The sequence below is a fragment of the Trichosporon asahii genome (genome assembly GCF_000293215.1).
Source record: "Trichosporon asahii var. asahii CBS 2479 unplaced genomic scaffold scaffold00018, whole genome shotgun sequence".
Classification (NCBI taxonomy): domain Eukaryota; kingdom Fungi; phylum Basidiomycota; class Tremellomycetes; order Trichosporonales; family Trichosporonaceae; genus Trichosporon; species Trichosporon asahii.
This window is the reverse complement of record NW_014040906.1, coordinates 894,130-912,230: the sequence shown is the minus strand read 5'-3', so window position 1 is coordinate 912,230 and position 18,101 is coordinate 894,130. Positions and strand designations below refer to the sequence as shown.

General features: G+C 60.1%; 6 protein-coding genes and 1 non-coding gene across 7 annotated transcripts; 2 read left to right on the top strand and 5 right to left on the bottom strand.

Moving 5' to 3' along the window:
- Positions 1 to 963: 963 nt before the first annotated feature.
- A1Q1_08259 (dehydrogenase/reductase oxidoreductase protein) lies at positions 964 to 1,794 on the top strand (the record flags this gene model as incomplete). Its single annotated transcript, XM_014326406.1, has 1 exon — positions 964 to 1,794. One exon carries the CDS (start codon positions 964 to 966, stop codon positions 1,792 to 1,794), a length of 831 nt encoding a protein of 276 aa, XP_014181881.1.
- Positions 1,795 to 3,529: 1,735 nt separating this feature from the next.
- A1Q1_t221 lies at positions 3,530 to 3,624 on the top strand. Its single transcript has one exon. It is a non-coding gene; the product is annotated as a tRNA-Ile (tRNA).
- Positions 3,625 to 4,247: 623 nt separating this feature from the next.
- Positions 4,248 to 7,255, bottom strand: A1Q1_08258 (uncharacterized protein; the record flags this gene model as incomplete). The annotated part of the gene is made up of 3 exons (XM_014326405.1): positions 4,248 to 5,107; positions 5,149 to 5,298; positions 5,362 to 7,255. The coding sequence occupies 3 exons, from the start codon at positions 7,253 to 7,255 to the stop codon at positions 4,248 to 4,250; spliced, it is 2,904 nt and encodes a 967-aa protein (XP_014181880.1).
- Positions 7,256 to 8,064: 809 nt separating this feature from the next.
- A1Q1_08257 (Protein priA) lies at positions 8,065 to 8,749 on the bottom strand (the record flags this gene model as incomplete). The annotated part of the gene is made up of 2 exons (XM_014326404.1): positions 8,065 to 8,635; positions 8,685 to 8,749. The coding sequence occupies 2 exons, from the start codon at positions 8,747 to 8,749 to the stop codon at positions 8,065 to 8,067; spliced, it is 636 nt and encodes a 211-aa protein (XP_014181879.1).
- Positions 8,750 to 9,424: 675 nt separating this feature from the next.
- A1Q1_08256 (uncharacterized protein) lies at positions 9,425 to 10,164 on the bottom strand (the record flags this gene model as incomplete). The annotated part of the gene is made up of 2 exons (XM_014326403.1): positions 9,425 to 9,766; positions 9,859 to 10,164. 2 exons carry the CDS (start codon positions 10,162 to 10,164, stop codon positions 9,425 to 9,427), a joined length of 648 nt encoding a protein of 215 aa, XP_014181878.1.
- Positions 10,165 to 11,690: 1,526 nt separating this feature from the next.
- On the bottom strand, positions 11,691 to 14,390 carry A1Q1_08255 (uncharacterized protein; the record flags this gene model as incomplete). The annotated part of the gene is made up of 5 exons (XM_014326402.1): positions 11,691 to 11,930; positions 11,996 to 13,282; positions 13,353 to 13,967; positions 14,031 to 14,144; positions 14,193 to 14,390. 5 exons carry the CDS (start codon positions 14,388 to 14,390, stop codon positions 11,691 to 11,693), a joined length of 2,454 nt encoding a protein of 817 aa, XP_014181877.1.
- A 1,838-nt stretch (positions 14,391 to 16,228) lies between these two features.
- On the bottom strand, positions 16,229 to 16,616 carry A1Q1_08254 (uncharacterized protein; the record flags this gene model as incomplete). The annotated part of the gene is made up of 2 exons (XM_014326401.1): positions 16,229 to 16,355; positions 16,396 to 16,616. 2 exons carry the CDS (start codon positions 16,614 to 16,616, stop codon positions 16,229 to 16,231), a joined length of 348 nt encoding a protein of 115 aa, XP_014181876.1.
- Positions 16,617 to 18,101: the final 1,485 nt, after the last annotated feature.

The following is an 18,101-nucleotide window of genomic DNA, read 5'->3' as shown; positions in this document are numbered from 1 at the left end:
CACGCCTGCGTGCCTGTGCGGGGGCAAGACGCCTCCCTTCAGGTGACCAGCGACTAGGCAACCGAGCTTGGGCGACCCACCACAGACGATGCACAACAGACACCTGCGGGGGAAGCCGACAGTGTACGCTAGGGGGTTGATGCATGGAATTTGGCAATGTCACCGGGTCTTTGGCTGTCTCGGCCTGCATTGTGCAGACGACAGCAAATCATCAGAAATACAAAGGCGCCCGCGGGCTCAGGATGCGCCGCCGCCGAGCCCCAGACGCCCAGTCATCTGCCCACCTGGCGTATATGAGGCGTATATCTGGCGTCGCGGGCGTCGTACGCGTCCCAAAATGCAGGCGCACAGGTGGCCGCCTGGAACGTGGCCGGATCAGGCGATTCCGGCGAACCCGGCCAATCCGGCTTCCGGCGGCATTCAGGATTGCTGATATCAGCCAGGAATTTCCGCGGGGCGAGCGGCCCACCACAATGTTGCTTGGACCATCGCTTTCAACTCCACATCCAGTGCGACATCTCCACCCCCGCATCCCCTTGCATACCCCTGTTCATACCCTCTGCATCCCCGCATTACCCACCTCCGCAGCATAAGCCGATTGGCTCTCCGGCGCAGCACTCGACAACCAGGTGCGCGATTGGACACCCAGAGCTGTTCCGACGCAGCCCCGCAGCTGCTTAAAGTGCTCAGACGTTCCTCGGTCGAAGATAACGACATAGCCTCACACACAACTTGGTCGATCGAGCTTCCGTACAAAGGACGTCAGGATCAGGACATCGCCGAACGCATCACAGTTTCTCCGATTCTCGACGCAGAAGACGCCTCACCACAGGTCACCGAGTAAGGTTCAGCACAGGCCTCCTCCGTCTGCAGACAGGCCGAACGAGAATAGCACAAGAGACGTCTCGTCCCACAGTCCTTTTATCTGCATCGAGAAGTTTAGTCGCCTCCACCTCCGCTCCCATGCTTGCAGTGGACGCCCTGGCCAACCCACTCGATCTGACTGGGCGCGTCGCGCTCGTCACCGGCGGAAGCGGCGGTATCGGCCGGGCGATCGTGTCGCTCTTTCTCCAGCGAGGCGCAAAGGTCGCTACGACCTTCGTTCCCGGCGTCGAGGACGCCCAGAAGCTTCATGAGACGTTCGGCTCGCCGGCCAGCCTGACCTTCCACCCGCTCGACCTGCGGAGCGCAGACTCCATCCAAGCATGCCTCGACTCGGCGCTAGAGGAGGATGGTCGCCTGGACATCCTCGTGAACAATGCTGCCGTTGGCTCAGCTACAGTGGCTGCGTGGACGGACAGCGTGGCAGCCCAGGATGCAGCAATGCTCGCCATCAACGCCGATGGAACGCTGAAGGCGTGCCAGCACTTCCTCACCCTCCCGCACTCCGGCGACTTTCCAAGGAAACTCATCAACATCAGCAGTGTTGGGGGAGGTATCGCCATCTTCCCCGGCTTCAGGCTGAGTGACGGCATGTCTAAGGCTGCCGTTGCCTTCCTGACGCGCCAGCTCGGCGCCGAGTGCTGCCACAAAGCCGTCGACGTGTTCGCCGTCTGTCCTGGAGCCACGAACACGGAGATGTTCCGCCAATCGACGCTCAACCCCATGAGCGAGCAGCAGAGGACGGACTTCCTGAAGGCTTTGCCGAAGGGACGCCTGATTGAGCCCGGGGAGATTGCGGCCATCGTCAATTTCCTCGCTGGAAGCGCGAGCACGGTTATGAACGGAGCGGTCATTGATGCGTCTATGGGTCTCGGAGTCAGGCCGGGTATCATGACGGAGATGGAGCATTAGGCAGCGATTTAATGGTCTATGGTGTTGTAACATAATTCGGACGCTATGATCACGAGAACGGACACCAGGCGGCGTCTGCGGCAACCAAGGCGACATCGAGCACCGCTCAGCGCAGTGCAGATGTCGCATTGCTTGACGCAGAGGCACATCCACTGACCCAAACTCATGGACCCGGCTGACGTGAGCATTAACTCCATCACAGTGGTAAAGCCACAGGTGTCGGCGCATGTCAGCGCCTGTCTCGCCATACCTGGACTTGTCGGGCAGAACATCTCGTTAGCCATTGTTCGGTGCTGGTGGCCCAAGCTGAAGCGATTCGGAATCCGAGAATATTTAGCGGCAACGAAGAGCTCGCTCGCTCGGAAGCGGAGTGTGGTCTGTGCTGACGGGACACCCGCTCGTACACCCGCTGGACATGTGCGAGGAGGGTTTGCCATGGGTTGGGCTGCGAGGCACGAGGCTGCGCTCGGGCATCGTTTCAGCCCACGCCGGCGGCGGGGTGACTCCCCGAGAATGGCTGGAAAACTACTGGTCAAAGTTGTTGTGGGACCATAGGTGAGGACAGGTTCTCGACAATGCGGCGCGCGCGCCGTGCTTACAGAAGGCTGTTCTGCTCCAGACGCCGGTCTGGCGCAGACTGTGGCCCAGTTCTAACGGAAAGCAGCAGTAACCAGCAGCTACCGATCGTGACGGCTTCACCGTGGCAGCTTGGACTCTTGGCTCTTCCAGGCGATAACGACGCCCTCGCTTGTTACAATATGGCCAAAGCCGTCGTTGACACGGGCCCGCATTCAAAACGGGCCGGCGTGACTCCGTTTACCCACCAAATCACACCGCTGCCACTCACCTTACTCACTCTCCCAATCGCAGCCTCGGGAAGAGTTCGAAGTGCGGAGATTCGTTGCGGACGAGTTGTGGTGCTCCTAGGTCTGGAGGGTTGGAGTGGGGTCAGGACCGAGGCGGTGGCTGGTGGCGGCGAGGGAGGTGATGTGGCGCCGAGGGTGCCGAGGGCGGAGAGGGGCCGAGGGCGTGGGCCGCTTGTGGAGGGAGGGTAGTCCGTGGTCTAACGGTCTTGTGGACCAAGTTGATCTGTGCGACTACCCAGTGCCAGTTAGAGCGGCTTTGACGAGCCACAAACGAGCTAATTTCGGGTCTGACGGGCCCATGGACGGTTTCGACTTATGGAGAAGCAATGCCAATGCTGACCCCCCAAGACGCTCAGCGGATGCAGGAGCTGCCCCCCTCCTTGTCGAGCAGCAGTTCGATGAACACTCACGGACTTACGAGGCCCAGCCTCGCCTCAGTCTGCTGGGCATGGGGTCACACATGCTGGCTCCTCGTCTCATCTTATACGACTCCTAAAACCTATCTCACAGTCGCTTAATAAATGCTCCTCCGAATAAAGCGGCTCGGACCATCCTCCTCGCACCCCGTTTCGTACCCACTGTGCTCCGACATTCTTGGCATCCGATGTCCCGAGGTCTCGAGCTCCGTACCTCCCGCATTGGTGCAGCCTCGCGCTTAGTGCGCGATGCGAAACATCGCTGAAATAGAACCCCTTCCGTCCCTTGTCGGAACATACGCCTCAAGCTACTTCTACACTCAACCAGACGATGCACTCCAAGCCCTACCGTCTACACAACTCAAGGAGGTACAGCGCTCGCTCCGCTCGCCAAGCTCGCCCCGCCCCCCCCCCGCCGGCCAGCTCCCACCATCGTCGATGGTCTTCGTCCTCGGCCGCTTAGCTCAGCTGGTTAGAGCATCGTACTAATAAGCAGTCTTGCTGATTAGTCCATGCGGAGGTCGGCAGTTCGATCCTGTCAGTGGTCAGTAAATAGCGCGATAGCGCTTCTCTTTTGTCTCCTTCTGAAAGTCGAGAGAAGAAGTAGGAGCACGAAGAAAGTCGGGATGGGAAGTGGATGATCTGGTGGGATAGGCCGGATGTAGCCTGTAGCATGCGCGGATAGATTAGATAGTGTCTCGGGCGCAAACAGTGTCACGTGACATGGGCCATAGTTGCCTTTGTTCGACTGCGAAGCAGAACTGCGCTGCTCTATGCTGGACTGCGCTTGCCGAGCAGCGCAGTAAATGCCAAGAGCGACTGCGGAATCCCGATACGTTCCCACGATATCACGGATCCGACGAGCCGCGTCAGCGTCAGATATGTATCATTCTTCCTGAACCCAGATCACCGAATCGATCGAGCAGTGACGTCGAACAGCGTTGTGCAAGCAAAAAAGAACAAGTTACATACACACGTGAACTTGGTATTATTACAGGGATCTAGTCTATGTTGTTGTGGTAATTGGGTGTCGCGTTAGGTGGGTCGTTGTGACGGCCAGCGTCACGGCATTACACTTCCGTCACGTCAGCCTGACGCTCACGCCGAGACGCTCGCTCAGAAACGGGGTAGACAGGAGGGGGCCAGCGGCGCTCGCTTCGCTCGCTCGCGCCTAGATGGCCTGCACGTAGCTCTTGGGCACGACGCCCTTGATCCTCGTCCCCGCCGCTGGATGGGGCACGAGAATCTCGGCCCAGAGCTGGTCAAAGGCCATGCCCTCCTGACTGAGTTCGTAGATCTGGTGCTGCTGCACCCTCACCTCGCCTGGACCGGGATGGTGCGATGCGGGCGGGAAGTCAAACAGGGCATGCACGAAGCGGCCGGACCCGCCGTCGAGTGGCGGCGTGCTCTGGCCCGCGACACCGACGTAGGCTACCGGCACTAAGCCCTCGGCTCCCTTCTCCACTCCGCGCCGAGCTTTTACCCACCCGCTGCCGTCGAGGTCGGGCTCTATTATGCGCACGACCTCGCCCTCGAGCACGCGCAGGTCCGCGTCAGACTCGCCCGCGTAGTCGAATCGGACTCTAGCGATCGTCACACGGGGTGGCTCCTCGGGAGCGGATAAGGCTTCGCGGACAGCGGGCTCCTCGGACGCGGGAACGGCGATGAACGGCGACACCATCACTTCATCGTCCCTCAGTGGCTCGAGCGCCGGTCGGGTCGACTTCATGACCTGCGGCGCGCCGTGCGACGCCTCGGCGCTATGTCGGCGCAGCTTGAATGCACCGCTAGTGATCGAGCGCCGGATACGGCTGCCGTGCGGCTGGAAGGTACGGCGCCTGGTCGACTTTAAGCCCGTACACTCTGGGTCGACGAACAGGGCGCATTTCGTGTGTAGCGCAATCGTGCAAAGACGGCACGAGAGTTCGGCTTTCAGGGGCGACCAGACAGCTTGCCCGCACACGTCGCACGGCTGTGGGGCCGCGAATTGGCGCTCCTTGAAGTCGTGGCCTAACTCGGGTGCAGGGGAGGCTGAATTGTCAGTTTGCAAAGCGCGAAGTTTGGAAACTCACGTCCAAGGACAGACTCGAGGCAGCGCATTTCGGCGTGCAGGACAGCGGCCTTGCGCTCCTCAACACCGATCTCGCGCAGAAGCGCCATACGCCGCTCCCACGCCTCGTCTGCGTCGCCGAGCCCGCGGTTCGACGCATATCGTGCGCACTCTTTGCGGATGGTCGCCAGCTGTTTCCCTGTTTGTCAGTTACGATGAAAGTCACCTAACTCACGTCTCGAGTCAAGCGGGCCCTTGCTGATTTCCGGATCGCCCTCGACGTCCATCAGCTGCTGGTTGCAGTACAGCCACCGGTTCACCAGCCAGTTTCTATCGGCGCGCTTCTCTGTGCCCAGCGTCGGTTCCTCGTTCTTGTTGCTTGGAGGAGGAACAAAGGCGGGGCTGCGCAGGCTGCTGTGCACGCCTCCGGGAGGGATGTGCTCGGTTGGCTTGCCCGTGTCGTTCCACTCGAGGAAGGCATTCTGATCCGAGGCGATGGATACAGTGTCGTAGCACGTCTCGGCGCGCTTCAGCACCGTCAGCAGCATCTCGATGTGCGTCAGGTCCTCGTGCGCGTGGTGCCGCAGCAGCTCGAGCATGCTCTGCTCCACGTGCCCGTACAGCTGTCGGGCTTCCTCGCCCCAGCCTTCGGGCCCGCCGCCCTCGGAACGGTCCCAGCGGCCGCCACCGTCGTCGCCCTCGCCAGCAAGGGCAACGAGGTAGGCCCGCTTGCGCTCGGCGCGGTTCGCCTCGGCATCAGCGGCGGCGCGCTCAATCTTGACCCAGTCGCTCTCCTTCGTCCCCTCGCTGGGCGGCGGGCAAGCGCGGAGTTTCTGCTGCGCCGTCTCATCCTCGCGGACTGCCGTGTGGTACTTGGCCCGCGCCGACTCGACGCGCTCGCGGCCCGTCTCCCAGCGCGAGCGGACGTCCTTACCCCAAGCAGCGAGGCGGCGGGCAGACTCTCCACCTCGCTTCTCAAGGTTCTGCAGCGGGGCAACGAGCTGGCTGCCGAGCGCGCCGGGACGCTTCTGGTGCAGCGATGCCTGGGTGTTGAGCTGCTCGAGGTGGTTGCGCATCGCGGCAATGAGCGTCGGCGCCGGTGGCTTCTTGCCTCCCGGCGGCGGAGTGGAGACATTGTCGAGCTTGGCATCAAACTTCTTGATCGCGGCTGCGAGCGACTTGCCAAACTCGTACTCTAGCCGGCCGACCGTGTCCACGAATTCGCGATAGTCCTTGACCGCCTCGAGCGAGTCGTGGATCAGGTGCAGTGCCGGCGGCTGGGAGCCGTTCGTTGCCGGTGGCAGGAAGTAGACCCGCGACGAGTCATGGACCCACGGCTTGGCGACGACGCCGGGCGCAGAGGCTTTCGGCTCCGTGATGGCGGGCGAGTCGGCGGGAGTCGAGATGCTGAGCGAGGAACGGGGCGGATCGGTCGTTGTCGTCGACTCGGAGAAGGACACCTGGGTCGAGGGCGCCGGTGGAGGCTGCGGGACGTGGGCCGAGTGCTGCGGCGGAGGTGTCACCTGCTGTGGCGGGGTCTGCGAGATTGGCGGCAGCTGCACTGACACCTGCGAGGCCGGCTGAGATGGCGGCTGATGCGGTTGCTGGTATGCAGCTCGAGGTAGGTGCGGTTGCGGGCGCTGAGACACTGGCTGCTGGGCGTGTCCGTTCTGAAGGATCGAGGTCGGCTCCACCGTGGTGAACCGATTATTGAGTATAGGTGCGTCAGTGGGAGGACTACCGTAGTGAGCGGCCGTTATATTCGTATCGCCTGAAGGTTGCCGGTAAGGTGCTGTCACTGGTGGAGGTGCAGGTGTCGGCGGAGTGACGGCGAGAGTAGGTGGAGGATGTGAGAGTGACGGACGAGGAGGAGTAGGTGTCGGGACATGCGGCGAAGTGACCGGTATGGGAGGCAGGTTGCGTGCGTTACCGCTGCCTTGGCCGTTAGCGTGAATTGGTGGCATGGTCATGCTCGGCATGGGTGGTCTGGACGGGGGTCGGGCGGGGGGAGGAATCGAGTAGCTGGTGTAGCTCAGGCTGCTGTGAGGAGCGGGGACGGTGGGGTGGTAGTGGATGGGGCGGAGATCTGGCTCCGGGGGGTAACCTGGGTAGATGCCGGCGTCGACCATGGTGGTTGTGGTGGCAAGAGATGGAGTGGTGGTAGACTCGGTCTGGCAAATGATTTTTATGACGAGGGTAGTGTTGTGGTGGTTAGCAGAGGCTGATCCAGGTACGTGCGCCAAGACTGGTTCCGGCGGGGCAACGCGTGAGTGTCTGCAAGCAGTCGTCGAAAGCGGTGTGCATGGCGTTGAACTCTCAACGACGTCATGACTCCCTGACATGTTCTGCGCACAGAAGACACAAAACTCTCGTATCACTGCGCAGCGTTTCACCCGCTAAGAAAGTAGTCGCACCACCACTCTCGCTCGGTCTTCTAGCGTTCGCACGACCTTCCACCATATCGGACAAATCCATCGATAAGGAACGAACAAAAGGCGATACACCTTCCAAAGCGGTGCACGCTCCCACAACTAAAAATCAATCTTGTCGAGGCTGTTATTGGTTCGTCGGCGTTTTCCGAGGTCCTTTGTGCTATCCTCGGCTGGCCAGACCTGTGAGCCAAGTCTTGCACCGCCCCTCGCACAAGCGGCCTTCTCATCTGCGGTGACTCTTGAAGTAAATGGGAGATCAGTCGCGCTCCGTGCATCAAACATCTCCATCTCTCATCCATTGCGCACAGCCTGACCGACCGACGACTCACAGTCCTAACGTTTAATACTGATGCATGGCTGCTACATGACCTAGTGAGGGAGCCCGAATGTCCATGAAGTATGTATATACTAGTGCCGGCGATGCTTAACCGTGCGCCGAGCACATTTATTAAGAGCTGATTACAGTGATGAAAGAGGGGTACGCTTAATAGACGACGTCGTGGTGCTTACTTGCAGCGGCCAGAGACGAGGGCGAGACCCTTCTCGCACTCGGAGACGATGCACTTGCCCTGCTTGCACTCGACCGAGGTGGCGCCGAAGATGGAGGTGCAGTCCTGTCCGCCGTCCATGGGGCAGCCGCCGCAGGACTCAATGTTGCTCTGAGTGTCGATGCACTCGTAGGCGAAGAGGCCGCCGCCGAAGACACGGCACGCCTCCTGGCCAGGGGTGCAGCCGGCGTTGGCGACGGCGAGGGCACGGCGCTGGAGGTTGATGACCGAGCCCGAGGCGCAGGTCTGGATCGAGGGGTCGATACAGATGGTCTCGCCAGAGCTCGTCTCGCAGTTCTTGTACGGCGCAACGCAGTCGACACCGTACTTGCAGAGGTTCGAGTTGGTCGCGAGCGCGTTCGAGAGGTTGCACCCGTTCTTCAGCAGACAGCCGACGGCAGCACCCTGGAACTGGGCGTTCGACTGGCCGTTCGGGCAGATACACGAAAGGTGCAGGGGCGAGATACAGCCGACCTTCTTGGAAGCCTCGATCGAGCAGTCACGGATACAGGTGTCGATCTGGTTGGGGCTGAGGAAGGTCAGTGTGGCTCTCATGCGCGGTGACCGGTGAAACTCACTCAACAGCCTGGGCCTTGACGCTGACAGCGAAGGCGAGGGTAGCGAGAGCGACGGAGAAGCGCATTGTGTTTGTTTGGTGAAGGAGCGGCGGGGTGAGAGATAACTGAGCGAGAGAGCTTTAGTGTGCAGCTGATAAGCAGGGGAGATGGAGAGTTTCTCTTAGCGCGCAGTCGAGACTGTATATATATCCCATTCCTTTGGCACGACAACTAGCGCAGGTTCTCGTCTTCTGCCTTGCGGGGTTCTCCCCTGCTGCCTATCTGGGTACTCCGGCGCTTCTTCCTCTGCCGCTTTAGCGGCGTTCGAGAAGAACCAGAAGAGCAAAAGGCAGGCAAGGGACCCGAGCGAGCGCAAGGCGCAAGCGCGTGAGCTCAAGGTCGTCGTCTGTGTCGCCTAATGGCCGGCGTGCGCCTGCGCTAGCAGCCATTCCGCCTCTGTCCCTGTGTCATGACTATTCCTGCATTGCTGGGCCTTCTGATAGCCCACTGGCCAGCCGCAGATGAGCCGTATGCTGGCCCCGGAGGCCGACCGGAGGGATGCCCGGGGCAAGAGACGCGGGGGACGGCGGGGTAAGAGGGTCACAGTGTCCATTGGGCGGTGCGTGTGCACAGCGCATGCGCGCGTGGGTGGACAGACGTCCTGCGTTGGTCGTGGGTCAGGATGAGCGCACAGGGAGAGCAGGGTGTGCCGCTGTTATCCTGGCGAGCCGGACAGGATACAACTGAAGGCAGGCGGACGATCAGGCGGTCAGGCGGTCTGGCATGTCCGGATGAATCGCCCCTGATGTTGAGTGCGCGCTTTCACTCCTGATCTCCTTCGCGTCGTCCTTCCTCTGAGCATCCTTGGCAGTCGGAAAGCTTCCGTCTGTGCTATTGATGCCTGCGTGCGGTGAACGAGAGCACATGCCTTGCGCGCGGGCATCCAGCTGCCCGAGCAGAGGACAGGAAGGTGAGCTAGGGCCTGAATTGACACCCTTTTGCACATGCTCCGAGAGCGACTGGAAAAGAGAGTGAACCTCATGGTGGTTCCTGGATGACACGGTGGGTCGACAAGCCTCGAAAGTGCCGGAGTGCTGCGGATCCTGGAGCCGTGTAGCCAGCCTGCGGATCGCACGGTCCGTAAGTCTGCAGGCGCTAGGCAGCGAGCCGACACCGCGAACCTGCGCCAACGTACGGCCAGAAGGCCCCGGAACGGCTCCGGAAGCCTGTAGGGTGGTGCTACGAGAAAGGCTAGCGCGGTCAATTGAGCAAGGAGTGTCTGAATGGCAGCGAGGTGGGCGGAGGACGCGGAGGAGGCGGAGGGAGGCCGAGGGCTGAGGGGCCAGGGGCCGGAAGACAGGCACAAGAGGGCTGGCCGGTGTCCTGATCGCTGCAGAGCTGCTTTTGCCTGGAAGAGCAGAGCTGGATGGGGAGCAGTTCCAAGATTAGTACAGAGAAACTGCCGGACAGCTGAACGAGGGACAGTCAGGCGGGGGCTCATGTGGGGCCTCCTTACGGCTTTGAGCCGGACCCTGTGTGCTGCTGTCAGCCATTCGCCGGGGTCTTCGTCTGCCTTCTGTCACTCTTCCTCTGTCACCCTGTACAATCATGAGCTCATGAGCTTCGAGGGGTGCGTTGCTCGGGCTTTTCGTCTTCGGATGAAAGAACGAGGGACACAGCTATGACAGAGCGTTAAGTCACAGCGTCGACAGAGGTCTTGCGGCACCCTACTTCCATCGCACAGACAGAGGAACGCAGGAGTGGGTCCCGGAAAAGGTTGTTTGGATTAAGGATATTGGCTAGGCACCATCCGCAGGACTCTGTTGGTATCGTGCTAGACACTGCATAAGACCATTGCGGGCAGGAATAGGGCATTAGTGCACGCACCATGCCAGGCCATGTTTGTGCGGTCGTACGCACATGCTCATGTGCGCTGTCCAAGGACGCGTCGGAACGCGCTCTTCAGCCGCATGTCCGCATGTGCGTATGCTTTACGAAGCCGATCGACGGCATCACGGCAGCCCCCCTTCTTCTCTCTTCAATCAATGCTTCAGATAGCGAGCAGCGATACGAGCCCACGCCGACGACCACGCTGATGAGCTCATGAACGTGGCTTGCGGCACGTTTCTTGGCTGCGCCTCATGCCGTTCTGCCCACTCCCTCGCCTGCATCGTACTGCTCCTGGTGAGTTCCCACGGCCCACTTCATGCCTCTTCAAGCCTGCCATCTGTTTCCCAGCCTGTGTCCATTGCGGTGATCGCAGAGCCCCGCACGCCGTCCATTGCTCAGACGACCACGTACAATTCACTGCTCGAGACAAACGCAGAGATGGTATTGACATGCCATCCTGGTCAATACAGTTGCTGAAAGCCACTCAGAGCGCCACTAATACACCGTCAAGGCACGCTGTATTCAGACATCCTGATACTTCCGGCTTGGGCGTCTGTTGTCTCTGCGTCATCTGGTCGTTGGCTGGTCGCTGTTTGCTGGGTCGCAGAGACCCCCGCATGGAGCTGCATGGGGTCGTCGTGGATTCCGGGGCCGCATGCCCTCTCGTACTTCTTCCTCTTCTGCAGTGCCTGGCGTCCGCGCTCGGAACTCACCCCCTTGAAAGGCGCCGCGGCAGCCACCCGGATGCCGAGGATATACGCAGAAACACCCGCAGAAACACCCGCAGAAACACCCGCAGAACCAAAGCCCGATTGCAAAGCTGTGCCTCACACTCATCTCACGGCCGAGTCAGCATTCATACCTCGGCTGGACACGGCTGCCCGACTCAAGTCTAAAAATTACATTCCATGCTTATCATACACTACAAATTCTCACCACTGTCATGTGCCTCTCGGGGTCTTTCAGATACGCATATCCAACTGCCCGCTAGGCCAGGCTAGCGTCTAGCTGGATACTGCACACGTTGGCGCCGGCTGTCGACGGCGACACAACTCATCGGCTGGCGGACCGTATAGTGTTCCACGTTGGAATCATCTCGTTCGCCGTTTCCCACCGGCAGCTGGCCAGCGTCAAGCTCTAGCGGAATGGGAATCCACCCGAGTCGGTCAGCGTGAAGTCTTCCCAAAAGCCGTCCAGGTTGAAGGCGCCGACATCGAGCTGTGTTCCAAACAGCCCCGTGCTGATGTTGTTCAGGTTGAACATGGCGTTCTCTCCATTCTCTCCCTCGCCGAACTGAGGTACAGCGTTCACGTGTACGGGAGGCGGGTGCGGGTCCTGCGCCGCGGGCTCGGGTGATGGGAAGCGAGACGGAACAGCCTGGTCGTCAGCTTACAGACATTCTCGAGATACTAAGCTAATGCAATTGCGGTCAGGTGACTCACGCTTTGATCATTGAGCTCGCACAGTTTGCTCGACAACATTCGCAGCATCTGCCCGTACCGCACGGCGGGGTGCTCCTTGTCCTGGCTGCTCGAGAGGAGCGCAGCGCATGCCTGTTCGACGAGCGAGATGGTCTTCTCAATCTCCTCGTTGCCGAGCGCACCCGAGTACGCCGCCTTAAGCGCAAAGGTTCCGCTGTAAGCAAAGTTGATAAGGTATCTTGAGGGGAGGAAGGCGAGAATCTGAAGCTCGCCGAGGCGCAGGCAGATGCGCAGGATCTCATGGGCCGCGTCGATGCTCTCGTAAATGTAGACTGCGTCGGGGCTTGTTGCCGTGCCCCGAGGGAAGATGGAGATCGCGCCGCTCTTCGGTCCGTACGGGTCGCGCTCACGCTCCTTCTCGGCCCGCTGCTGCGCGCGCTGCACGTGTGCTTGGAAGGCGAACGCGGCAACGTACAGCCGCACAAAGTGATACGTGCACCACACGAGTTCGCGCACGCTGTCGAGTCGCCAGCGTTTCGTCTTCCACACCATGCAGAAACTCTCGAGGGCACGCCGGAAGTGGTCCAGGAATTTGAAGTACTCGCCCTTGCCCACGAGCGCCGAGGTGCGTGACGGCGTCGAGAAGAGCACCTCGTGTGCGTTCGTCATGATTTGCGTGAGCTCGATTGTCGCCTGCATCATCGATGCGCTGTCGTAGGCGTCCTCTGGCGGCTGCTCCGCAGATGCAAGCAGCATGTACGGAAAGTTCTCCCGTGCCGCAGCCTCGCCCGTCTGCGAGATGTCCGAGAAGCCCTGGAAGCAGAGTGCCGGGCCTCGGCTCCAGAATGCGAGACCCGTACGCAGACCAAGTGTCCTGTCGTAGAGGTAGCACCACGTCCAGACGCCGCGAGCTCGTTCGAGATCCGCATCCCGCTCGCCGTCCTCGAGGGCGAGGCGGTCAAGGCCAAGTCCGTAAGCAGCCCGTATTGCAGTGCCGACAAGCGCCCACGCGCGGCGGTTTTCGGTGCCGTGCAGCCCTTGCACCTCGCCTTGCGGTCCGGCCATCTCGCTCGCCATGGGGCCGAGCCGATCTCGGGGCAGGTTCTCCGCAAGGATCAGCACGCCCTCGACAAAGCCGATCGAGGGTTGGAAACCGGAACACGCATAATCGGCGAGCGTTTCCCGGATCAAGGCGTAGGACCGCTCATGAATTTGCCGCATTCCGGGCTCGAGCAGGTGGTGTGAAGCCACGCACACGATGACGGACAGGAGGAACGGGTCGCTGTGCGCAAGCGCCACGAGCTGTGCCTTGTTCCGGGGGATTCTGACAGTTTGCACGATGGGCTGAGAGTTAGCACTGACAACGTCGCTAACTCACGAGGACTGCATGACGATGCGTGAAGAACTGATCGACGAGCTGCTCGAGTTGCCGCTCATCGAGAATGCCGCGCGAGATCAACACAAAGTCGGACAACGGCCGTGGCGCTGCATCGTCGGCCCAAGCCACATGCTTGCCCCGGTCTGCGCGCTGCTCAGACTTTTCCGGGCCACTGTCACCGTCAGGGTCGGTTGCGGCGTTCGCCAAGATCTCCAGGGCGTCCGTCTCATTATTGAAACTGGCCACTACGATACGCCGGGTCGCGTCAGGTTCCGAATGGCGCTTTCGCCGCAGGCCGGCGGGGTTGTTGGGCGATAATGTAGATGAGGAGCCAAGGGAAGACACGGTCTTGGTTGACGGCGGATCGAACAGTGGCGACAACTTGCTGTCTGTTGGGTTGGACTGGCCAAAGTCGTAGCTTGACGCGTGCGACGGAGGAGCCGGCTGAGTGAAGGACTGCGTCCGCTCGTTCAAGTGACCCGGCGCCTGGGAGTGCCCGCGATGGGCGCTCAGCGGGTTGGCAAATGACGAGCCACCGCCTTCTCGCCGCCCGCCATGAACAGGGTACACCTCGGGCTTGGCTTCATCCTCGTTCAGAGTCTTCCTTCTCCTTTTCTGCGGAACCAGTTAGCTCCGGCATGATAACGGCCGAACGCCGCCCGGCGTTTGATAACTCACACTGGGAAGGAAGATGCAATTTCTCTGCTCTCTCCGACATCGTGAGCAAGGTGGTTCGGACGGCGCATTCGGGTCGCCAAGATCACACTTGGCCTTCCTCGCGCGGCAATGGACCTGTGTTATGTTAGCATGAACGGATGCAGACATTGTGGCCGCAAGCACCAATGCAGCATCACGGACCACAACATCGCGAGCCTCGCCGGCAGCAGTCACACTTACACATGCTCTGTAACCACGCTTGGGCACACGGTCCTCGCCCTTCCTTTTCGCGGGAGTACCCGTACTTGAACCGGCGGCACTGGATGGCGGGACGGTTGGGCTCTCGCGCGCAGACGTCTGGTTGTATGGCACCTCTTGCATCGAGGAGCCTGGTGGTGGTGAGAGTCGGCTTGGCGGGTGAACCAGACGCATGAGCGTTCCCTGCTGCTTCGGCGTTCCAGTGAAAGACGGAAGTCAGTATCGGGGCCGGGGACGGGGCACGCGACTTGAGTCTAGCGAGACTGGCGGGGGTCGCGAAGGCTATTGTTTGTTGATGCGACGGTGTGTGCGTCGGGGTCGGTTACGCGAACACGGCACGGGGTATGCTGGCTCAGCTGGATGTCAACAATATCGGTGACGTTGGAGAAAGGTCGGGGAAATGATGATTCGGTATGTGACGGATGTGGATTGGCGAGAGGGAGAGGCGCGGGGAGGATGCAGCGCTGCTGTGAGCACTTGATCTCCGGTTGGATCTGTCGCTTCGCCGCCGACCTTCGGAACTTTGGTGGGCAGCGGGCCGAGTGACCATTACGTAAAATACACTAAGCGGCGATCCAAGGAATGAATGGCACCCACCTGCATGCCATGGAGTCTGTGCTTTCAGTGCATGTCTTGATCGCACTTAGACGAGCTCGGCAGCGCTATCTGCAGGATGCCAGTTGTGATCTCGGTTGACAAGGGCAGCCCTTGGTGCGCGAATATGGTCGCCTGCTATATTGCACCCGAGGACGCCCGCTAAGCCGGCAATTACCGGTGCAAACTGTGTCCGCTTCCCTGCTTTTATCATACTGGACACTCAGCCGCACCCCAGCTGTTTTTCCAGTTCGGAGATGCATGCTTATTAGCTTGTCAAGTCAGCTTCATGAACCGCCGCACATGACAAGCAACATGTCTTTGCGGTGTCAGAGCTGGCGAAGAAGTGAGATAGTCGGAGCGTTAGTGGCCGCTTCAAAGCCGCCCCAGATCGGTGTGTGGACGTGAAGCGGACGCTAGGATGCGCTCGGCGATGCCAAGTACTCATATACTCATCCCTTCATTCATGGGCCAGTGAGCCTCTAGCAATTGCACGACGTCGATTGATTCTATTCACTACCAGCTTACTGCCTGACTGCTGTTCCTCCTCCAGACAGACCCCAGTTGAAAAGGAAAACCTCAAGCTACCCGAAAACGTGCTCGGATGCACGGCTAGCCATATGAGGCGGATTCCTCTTGCTTTGCTTTGCTAGACCGGGTTGGTCGTATGGACTGAGAGAAATTCGAAGGCTCGACGCGTCGTGCACCCAAAGACGCGACCGTCGATTGAAGCGTGCAGATATGCAGATGAAACCACACCGGTATGACGATCAGGGCCTTGATCACGCTCCACGACTTAGTCACGAACGCTCTTCACTCTCTGCTCTTCTACCCCGCTGCTTAGCTTTCGAGCCAGCCTCGGAAGCCCTTGATTCGATTACGGGTGTCTCTATGCATGAGCATGAGCGCCTTGGAGGTCCCGTGCGTAAGGTTTCTCCAGCGGCACCTTGAGGGCTCGTGCGGCCCGGCAGCTCCTCCTGTGACAGGTCACTGTGGCCGACCCCTGACCGTCGTTCCGGTGCCTCTCTCTGCCCGCACCCCTCGAAACACAATACAAAGTGCATCAGCTCAAGGCGCACGATGCGTGGACGGCAAGTGAATAGTACATCTCAATTACACGTTGAGGCGAGAGGATCTGTCACGCTGGTGTAATGGGAGAACCCGGGTCTAATGTCACAGACAGACTGGGATGGCTTGAGTGCGAGGCAACGGAGTGCCCTGTGGATGTGGTGCGAGGTTATGCGGGGTTGGGGATAATGCAGATGGTCGCACGTCAAGTGGTCATGGAGATATGCGAAAAGAGGTCGGAACTGAATGGGAAGGGCATGGTGGGAAGATCGAGACCTGAGAATACAGTGTGCAGGGGTTTACTGCTTCTGCTGCTCGGCAGCCTCAGACTTGGCCTGGGTGGCGCGAGAAAGGCGCTCCTCGGCAGCCTTGATCTGAGCCTCGAGGGCAGCGAGCTCGTTCTCGAGGTGAGGAATCAACGATCGTCTGTATCGAGTAAGTCCGAGTCGCTACCGGTTAGTCTCACCTCTTCTCGAGCTTACGCTCGAGCTCCTGCACGTCTTCGGCAGACTGGGGCTGTTCCTCATTGACGCGCCTGCTGGCGTCCGAGAATGGTTGGTGCTGGCGGGTGGTCGTGTTACCGGAGCTGTGGCTGCCACCCACGACCGCGTCCATAAGCGACGTGGTGGAGCCGTTCGCCATCGAAGGAAGGGCGAAGCCAGAGCTGAAGTCGAGATGAAGTGTCATAGTGGCGAAGTGCGAGATGCAAGAGTGCAGACACCAGATGGTGCACAGAACGACAGGGAGTTTATAGGGTCGCGAGTGGGAGAAGGGGAATGTCGGAGTGCATTGTTGTTGTTACCGGGGGAGTGACAAGGTGACCGTGTCAGCGCATGGACATATGAGTGGGAGTCACGGCGTTAAGCCACGTCGGTGAGGGATGTCAACGCACCTACGGTCGGACATGGTGGAGGTCATGCGAGGCAACCTCGAACGAGGAAGGACGTGGCGAGATGGAGCGAAGTTATGTCGAAGGAGATGCGATGGCAATGCCGAAGCAGAGTCGGCGAGCCTGGGGAAGATGTGTGCAAGCGAGAGTGAGAGAAAGAGAAGACGCAACGATAGACGGGAGCAAGCTGTGATGTCGCATCGATTGACTTGTAGAAAGAGGCAAGTAGTCGCACCGCGCATCGCCTGCCCGCGCGCCCGTCTTTCGGGTCCTGTGTCGTCTCCTGCGGTCGTTCCTACTTGCCACCTGACGGCGCACGGCGTCTTGCACCCTTAGCTTAATGTGCGCTATGCGCGCCGAGGTGCGGGCATCCCTGACATTCAACCCACTTTCGGTGTGCGACTCTGGTGGCCTGTGGGGCGTTGCTGCAGTGCTGCATGCATAGATCGTTTAGTATGAATAGCGGAGCGTAGAGAATGCGCGATCGCAGGCGTAGTCGCGATTGTGGCTGCGGTGGAGGGGGGGAAGGTCGGCAAGGGCGAGGCCACACGTTCCATCGCGTCTAGTGTCTGACAAGTTCAGAGCCCTCGGGCCGACAGCTGTATCGCTTCGTGCAGCGCTGGACCGCTTGTGCGCCGTGCAGATACGTTAATACGCGTCAGTCACAGCCACTTGAGCCACCACTTGAGTGCCAGCACACCAAACGTGAAGTGACAAGGGTCTAGGTCACACCGCCCTGCCGCCTGGCATCCAAGACGTCATGTCACCCTCGAATTTGGACTAGGTCACTGTTTCAGCACCACGTGCCCTCGGTGCCCCACACCAGACTGTTTCGACCCTGCAACCCCACACTCACAGACATCCTCTCGCAGATTGCAGATCGTAGAAATGCAGACCTTTTCGCTCGCCCTTCTTCTCTACGATACACACACACAGCTTGTCGACACAGAATGCACGAGTGGCGCAGGCGCAGCTTTGCCCGCTGAACTTCATGCACTAGGGACTACCAAAGACTGGAACCGTTCGTTGGTAGCCACCATGTTCCACCTTACCTCATCGTTCGCCAGATCAGCCTGATGCAATTCTGCTCGCACAATCTGGAGGTCTTGCTGATTTTCAGCTGGTGCCGGGCACAGGGGTGAGCTCCCGCAGCAACACTGCGGGGCTGGGCCTGTGTACAGATCTTCCGTGCTTCGGCCACACAGAACATGATCCCCTCGCCCCCTGCAGCCTCCGCGCCCCCGATCGTCTCGATTTCTGAACATTCGATGCGAATGACATCA